General features: G+C 42.6%; 1 protein-coding gene across 2 annotated transcripts in view; it reads left to right on the top strand.

Annotated features, from left to right (window-relative positions):
- Positions 1 to 3,166: 3,166 nt before the first annotated feature.
- HEATR1 (HEAT repeat containing 1) overlaps positions 3,167 to 7,497 on the top strand; it is a 36,464-nt gene continuing 32,133 nt past the window's right edge. Inside the window, exons 1-5 of one of the 2 annotated variants that reach the window (XM_017817577.1) lie at positions 3,167 to 3,209; positions 3,426 to 3,604; positions 5,600 to 5,816; positions 6,388 to 6,529; positions 7,062 to 7,163. In XM_017817577.1, the coding sequence (XP_017673066.1) occupies positions 3,463 to 3,604; positions 5,600 to 5,816; positions 6,388 to 6,529; positions 7,062 to 7,163 (603 nt within the window). In that variant the 5' untranslated portion in view covers positions 3,167 to 3,209; positions 3,426 to 3,462. The remainder of the gene's footprint in view (positions 3,210 to 3,425; positions 3,605 to 5,599; positions 5,817 to 6,387; positions 6,530 to 7,061; positions 7,164 to 7,497) is intronic. The other variant, XM_017817578.1, reaches the window with a different exon arrangement.

Here is a 7,497-nt window from a genome sequence, read left to right as displayed (position 1 = left end):
TTCCAGTTAGAAATGGCATGGAGAAATGTCAGAGTACTTACCAAGTGGTGGTGAAGCGCAGGGAAGGCGGCTCTCTTCTGTCTCCTTCAGAACTGTTAATCATAACTAGATTACAGAACGTGGTGCAAGAAGGAAAGAGAAGCATCATATTAGTAAATTAATTAATAATCATTTAAGAGTACTTAGTAAAGCACTCTCTAACTTTGTATGAAAACAGTAAATTGCACAGGTAGTACTCAACCCCTTGTCTTCATTCTGATATATTACAATTGAATGCTACTGAACATTCTATTTTTGGTTCAGTTGGTTCAGGCAACATCTGTTGCCTGCAAATGAAACCAAACCAGAAAGATTCATTCTGGGAGCACAGCTACTGGGAATTTGGCCTACATGGCAGAACAAGATCTGGTCTGCATAAAATCTCTGAAATGCTCAGTGTGATGGGGGCTCCTCATCACCACTTCATTCTACAAATCTTCTCCTACTGGGTTGCATTACTTACCAAGGTAGACGTAGCTCTATATATACACACCTGGTGAGTTGACTTGGAAGAAAAGGAGTATAAAGACTAGACCTTTAACTATTTAAAGACATCAATTATATTTGCACCAGCAGTACCACAAATTTACTCAGATGTAAAGAAGATTAAAAGTTTAATAGTGTTTTCCTCTCTCAATTAAATCTTTTCAAGCACACCAATGGTTACGAGTGAATAGACTTACAGAAAATGCTTGAAACTGAACACTTTTTCCCAAATAAAAGTTAGCATATGACAACTTATATTCTAAGACTGTAAGATTTTTGAACAGACAATATATGTCAAACACAGTTTAGTAGCAGCCATCAGCACAGGTGATCTCAGCTGTAGCGTGGCTACAAGAATTCCACCCACACAGATCATCTATGTGATGACAAGTTAAAGGAACTGGTTGAAAGAGGCTTGAATTTCAGTTCAGAGAAGCATCTCTTTGTAGTCCAGCATGGAGCAAATCTCCCTGATATTCAGCTTCAACACTGGATAATATAATATCAACTAAGCATATTTCCTAATAGAATCTCTGGTTTTACATTTTTCCCAGGAAACACTTTTTTATAATTAAATCCAGAACAAATATTTTTCCATCTAAAGAAGGTATCTCTGTTCCTTCAATTAACCTCCAAAGGGAATCCTGGCTTTACTCTGAAACCAAATAAGCATGAAACAGAAAGCACAAAGGTATGAAACCTCTTTTTTGCAGCGCTCCACTGGAGAGAATAGAGTGGGATAGGAGTACCGGAAAACCTGAACACATTTCAGCATTTACAACTTCTAGTTTATCATTCTGGCTAGAGTACTTAAATAACGAACCACATTGCTAAAAAAAGGTTACTAGTTTTCCTTTTTTTTTTAGAAACAGATTTCTGCACTTTGCATATTTTCTACATATTTTAATGTTTGGTATTTTTAGGCATGGAAACTTGCATATTTAGGCAGGTTTAAACTATGCAAAAATAAGGTCACATGAAAGCTTCATGAAGGAAAAAGATGCACAGAAACCATAGCGAATGTGAAAAAGAGATGGGGTTTTTTACTACCTTTTTTGTTTGTTTTTTCACTATTTTTTTACTGTCTTCCTGGCCTTTTGGTTTGTACCATCCCTAGTAATCTCATTTGCTAGATGGTCAGTATCTCAAGTATTAGAACAATCAGAAAAATAACAGGTTTTTAATATTAGAAATTTCTTTTTAATCTGAGGGTAATCAATCCTTGGATGAGAGGCGCAGTGAAGCTGTAGAATTTCCATCCTTGGAGATACTCCAAACACAATGAGACTAAGGTCTAAGAAACCTGCTGTAAGCTGGCCCTGCTCTGGGGCTAGATCAGATGACTTTCAGAGGCTTCTTCCAACCTACACCATTCTGTGGTTCTGCAGTTGGGATCTAGCCCATACACACTACTATAGCTTTCAAGACCTTTTGCTCATAGGAATCCTGCACTTCCTGTAGCATCACTCACTCCAGACATGGAAAAATCCCAGAACTCTAGTTGTTCTAGTTGTTGCATCTCTTCTCTGTGAATAGATGCTGATCCTGTTTAGTGGCTCCCCACACACAGCCCGGGCTGTTGCCTTGCAGGGCTCAGCACAAAGTCAGCTACAAGCCTTGCAACAGACACATCACTGAGGTGTCTCCATCGATCCATAGTTGCTGTGTGCCCTCACACCTTGACTCGTGCCTGGACTGGTTGCTTCCTCAATGCAGGCAGTCTGGCCCCTGCCCCACACCTGCATGATGATTCCACAGGGATGCTGCACTCCGAGGCATCTGCCCGGATGCGTGAAACCATCCACAATTGCCACAACAGCCACTTGCCTCATGGAGACTAGCCACATGCCGGCATGGCCATTCATGGAGGCGGCACATGCTCAGTGGAACTATAGAATCCTTTAGGTTGGAAAAGGATTGTGTCCTAAGATCACTGTGTCCACCCACTTGCACTGCCAAGTCTACCACTAAACAGTGGTCACCTCCAGGGATGGTGACTCCACCACCTCCCTGGGCAGCCCATTCCAATGCCTGATTGCCTTTCCAGGAAAACAATTTTTCCTAATATCCAATCTAAACCACTCTTGGCATAACTTGAGGCCATTGCGTTTCACCCTGTCGGTTGTTGCATGGGAGAAGAGGCCGACACCCACCTCAGTACAATCTCCTTTCAGGTAAGGTCTCCCCTGAGCCTCCTTTTCTCCAGTCTAAACACCCCGAGCTCCCTCAGCTGCTCCTCTTACACTTGTGCTCCAGACCCTTCCCCATATCCACCGTCCTTCTCTGGACAAGCTTCAGCACCTCAGTGTCTTTCTTGAACTGAGGGGTCCAGAACTGGACACAGGTCTGCAGGTGTGTACTCATACCAGTGTAGAACAGAGGGGAAGAATCCCTTCCCTTGTCCTGCTGGCCACACTATTCCTGCTAAGGCCAGGATGCCACTGGCCTTCTGGCCCCCCCGGGGACACTGCTGGCTCATGTCCGGTTGCTCTCCACCGGCACCCACAAAGCCTTTCCCTCCGCGTCGCTTTCAGCCGTTCCCCGAGCGCTGCGCTGCCGGGGCTGGGGGCGGATCCCGCTCTCCGCCGGTGGGGCGGGAACTTCCCGATGCTCGGCAGGAGCCGCTTCCGGGTGAGCGGCGCGCGCAGCCCACGTGTGGCCGGTCGGGAGCGGCGCGCGGCCAGGTGAGTGTGGCGGGGACCGGGACCGGGATACGTGTTCCCGCGGGACGTGTCCCTGTGGACAGCCAAGCCCCCGCTTCCCTGGGCCCGGCCCGGCCCCACATGTGCGCGCCCCGAGGGGCGGCGGGGCCTGCGCCGAGAGCGGGAATGGGCGGCAGAGGCAGCATGTCTGCGTGCAGCTGCCTCATCGGCCGGCCTGCTGTGGTTTCCTTTCCCCAGTTTTCTGTGGAGGCTCCTTTCCCCGAAGCGCGAAGCCATGACGTCCCTCGCGGAGCAGCTGAAGCGGCTGGCGCTTCCCCAGACCGATCCCAGCCTCCTGGACCGCAGCGAGGTGGCATCGCTGCTCTTCACCGGCAAGGAAGCCGCTACCATTGACAGGGACACGTTTTTTGCAATCGGTGAGTTTGGCTGCTTAGATGCCGGTGGTTTTAAAAATAATCTATCCAAAAAAACAGCTGGAGAAACATAAATAGGAAAGGCAGCCCATAGTCAAAAGGGCCCAAAAGGACAATTCAAGAAACTGCAGGCTAGCCAGCATCACTCCAGTCTATTGTAGAATCACAGAGCGTGCCCTCTTAGAGCACATTTCTAGGCACGTGAAGGGTAAGGTGATGGGGAAGAGTCAGGGACCCCCAAGGTGCTCAGGGGCTGGAGAATTTGCCCGATAAGGGAAGGTTGCTGGGAGGAATGTCTCTGATCTCATTCAGTCTGGAAAAGAGAAGGCTTTGATGGGTCTCATAGCAGCCTGACAATACCTATGAGGAGGTTCCAAGAAGATGGGCCAGACTGTCCAGGGAATGTATGGCTGGAGGACAGGAGACAATGGGCACAAGTTGAAAGAATAGAAAAGGTCAAACTGGATAGAAGGAAAAGCCTTTCACTGTTGGGGCAGTCAGGCAGTTTACCAGATTGTCCAGGGAGATTGTGCTTTTGAAAACCCTAACTGGATAATGCCCGGAGCAGCCTGGTCTGCTTTCAAGGCTAACCCTGTTTTGAGCACTGCCTTGGTCTAGGAATCTTCCCAAGGTCCCTTCCAACCCACATTCTGTGATTTCATGAAAACATGCTGATGCCCTGCTCTTGGGTAACATCATGGCCACAAATAATGTAAAGTGTCAAAAGCCATTGCTGTATTGGAACACCTCAAATCCTTTGTGCTTTGTCTCTTTCCATTTTTGTATAAAATTTTGCCCAAGAATGTGATGCTTCTTAAATAAGAAAGCTGTTTTCTGAAACCTGGCAGATTGATACCATGTATCGCTTTTAAGTAACAAGGTGTAGAGAGAGAGAGATAGCCCTTTGATGCAACAAAGAGTGGGTTTTTTGGTTTCTTAAGAAACCATATAATGCATATAATGATTTATTTCTTCCATGTTTCAACCAGCTGCCTTTTTTTTTTTAATTTCAGCTCAAGTTGCCTGCTTTGTGAAAGGCATTAATATTTACAAGCTTGCGTAAAATAGAGAAATAATTCCACTGGTTCTTCAGTGGTGTACATGGAATATTGTATTTTAGTTTATTCACAGACATACCTTTGCTTTCTTCACCCATATAAAATCATAGAATAATCTTGTCTGGAAAGGACCTTTGAAGGTCACTCGGTAGCCCAACTGAGCACAGGGCTAGTTAGCACAGTTTGCTCAACTCTGTGCTTGGCTGAGTTGGAAGATGGTGGTTTTATGGTCTCTGATCCAATGTTGGACCTCCAATCCAGTGTTTGATCACTCCAGTGTTAAAAGAAAAAAAATCTCTACATTGGCTTTGAACTTCTTATTTTCCAGCTTGCAGCTGCTGCCTCCCATCCTTCCATTGTGTATCTCTGAAAAGTCTGTCTCCATCTTCTTGATAACCTGTACTATATCCCGTTAATTAGTTGCAGAGAGCAGGAAGATTTCCTTTGGATTGCCTTTTCCAGGCTGCAAAAACCCAGTTCATTATTTTCCTTGTATGTTGTTTTCCAGTCCCTTGACCACTCAGTGTTCCTCTGCTGAACTCACATCCATATGGGAATGTTTTTCTTCTGCTGATAAGTTCAAAATTGAACACAATAGTCCAGATGCAATCTCACAAATGGAAGGGACAGTTCCCCCCACCTTCAACCTGCTGGCTGTGCTCTCTCCAGCACAGCCCAGGATGCTGCTGGCCTTCACTGCTGCAAGAGCTCTCCACTGATAGTTGTTAATGCTTTTTTTCTTTGTCAGTTAAGGAATACTTTCAAATATGTAAAAAGTTTTGGTCTTAGACCTGTTTACTGTTTGTTTTGGTTTGCTTGGTGAGAATGACATATATCCATATAGCAAAAAAGCTGGATATGCCAGTGAGGAGATAGGTGGGTAGGACGGGTGAATAAAACTGTTGCCTTTAAGGCATTCCTCCATACTTTTTTTCTACAGGATGCACTGGCTTAGAAGAGCTGATGGGGATTGATCCTTCTTTTGAAGAGTTCCAGTCAAGTTTGTTTAGTTCCACATCCAAAGGCCTTGAACGCAGTGTTCAAACTAAAGCAGTAAATCAGCAGCTGAATAAGAATATTTCATTGTTCCTGATTCACCTGTCCCCTTACTTTATGCTTAAGCCAGCCCAGAAGTGCCTTGAATGGCTGATTCACAGGTAATCCACTGAATATCCTGCATGTCAATATTAACTGTGACCCATGAACCCTATTATCGTTTCAAGGTTATGTAGGAAGGTGTGAAGAAGAAACAAACTACGTATTTTGTGAAGTGATGTTGTATAAGTTAACCTATCCAGATGCAGAAAGTATAATACTTCTTGTCATGAAAGAGTGGGTGATTTTGTTGATACAGCCTTTGGATCAGAGGTTTTTTGTACATGTATTATACTGAAATTCATACTTGATTATGGTAACATCTGGTTTGATATTGAAATCTATGCAGAAGAAACTAGAGTAATCTTAAGTCCTATAAGGACCTAAAATTGTTGAGAGTGAGGAAAAAAAAAAGGCAGCATTGTTTCTTTTCTCTAGCACATACAGGCCACTGGCCACCTTAGGATTCTGGACTGTAGGTGGACCACAGGTCTGAGTCAGTGTAACAGTCCTGTGAGGTCCTGCTTAAAAGCTAGTAAACAAGGTGTTCTAAGAAGAATGTGGATGGGTCTTTTTTTTTTTTTTTTGACTTCCAGATACTGTTTAACTGTATATGTATGTTTTTTTCCTTAGATTTCATATTCATCTCTACAATGAAGATAGTTTGATTGGTTGTGTTCTGCCATATCATGAGACTAATCTATTTGTGAAAGTTATTCAACTTTTAAATATAAAAAGCCCAACTCATAAGTGGCATTGGATGGATCCAATAAGGGTAAAGTATTTAACAGATGCAAGTTGAGAGAAGCCTGAGGGACTTTATTAATAATATCTTGACTTTTTTACTAGGCTTGTGAATATGGTCCACCTGTTTACGTGGTTAGTTGTAAAACTGTACTAAAAGATTTAATTATAGGAATGGAGCCTTGATACCCATGTGTTTTTTCTGCTATCTTTTTTTAAAGCTTAAGTTCATATTAAAAAGCTTTAATTGTAATTATTCTCTGTTTTGGCTAAGTTAAAGTGTGCTTTTAAGGTGCAGATATTTACTACTGCTAGGAAGATATGTCAATTACTAAAATTGATGTTTATTTGGATATAGGTTATATGTAATGCTCTTCATTGTCTGTCTTAATGTAGATACAAAGAATTCCAGAGGAATGTGTGGGTTTCCATTACTTATTTCAATTCAAATGGTGTTAACTGATCAATAGGATTAATGTAATAGTAATTTTTACTTCGTATGCTTCGCTTTATGTTTCACTTCACTCTGAGTGTTCTAATTTTACTTTTTTCGACATGTAAAGAAACCTGGAGTCCCACTGGCAAGGGGTACACTCATTACACACTGCTACAAAGACTTGAATTTCATGGATTTCATCTGCAGGCTGGTGGCAAAATCTGTGAAGGTTGTTCATTTATTCTAGAATGTTGTTTGTTTGTTGTCACTTGTTTTTCCCCATAATTTTATAGTAATATGTTGTTTATTAATGTTTTGAATTACATATCAAATAGTAAAAGGAATCAGTTATTAGTAAACAATATAAGATTTCTTATTATTTGTGTAGATGACAATCTATCAAAAGTTCTTGTAAGGAAGTGGCTGAGAACCAATGAGCCATGACAAAACAATTTGGCAATACTTTATGACTTAAAGATACTGTATTGCCTCAAAGTACTTCATTGTCTTAATGTCTTTTTTAAACTCGTTCCTGCTATTAGTTTGTAACTGTGCTTTAAATT

The sequence above is a fragment of the Lepidothrix coronata genome, unplaced genomic scaffold, assembly GCF_001604755.1.
Source record: "Lepidothrix coronata isolate B3197 unplaced genomic scaffold, Lepidothrix_coronata-1.0 Scaffold61, whole genome shotgun sequence".
Lineage (NCBI taxonomy): Eukaryota > Metazoa > Chordata > Aves > Passeriformes > Pipridae > Lepidothrix > Lepidothrix coronata.
This window is presented reverse-complemented; position numbering and strand designations above follow the sequence as displayed.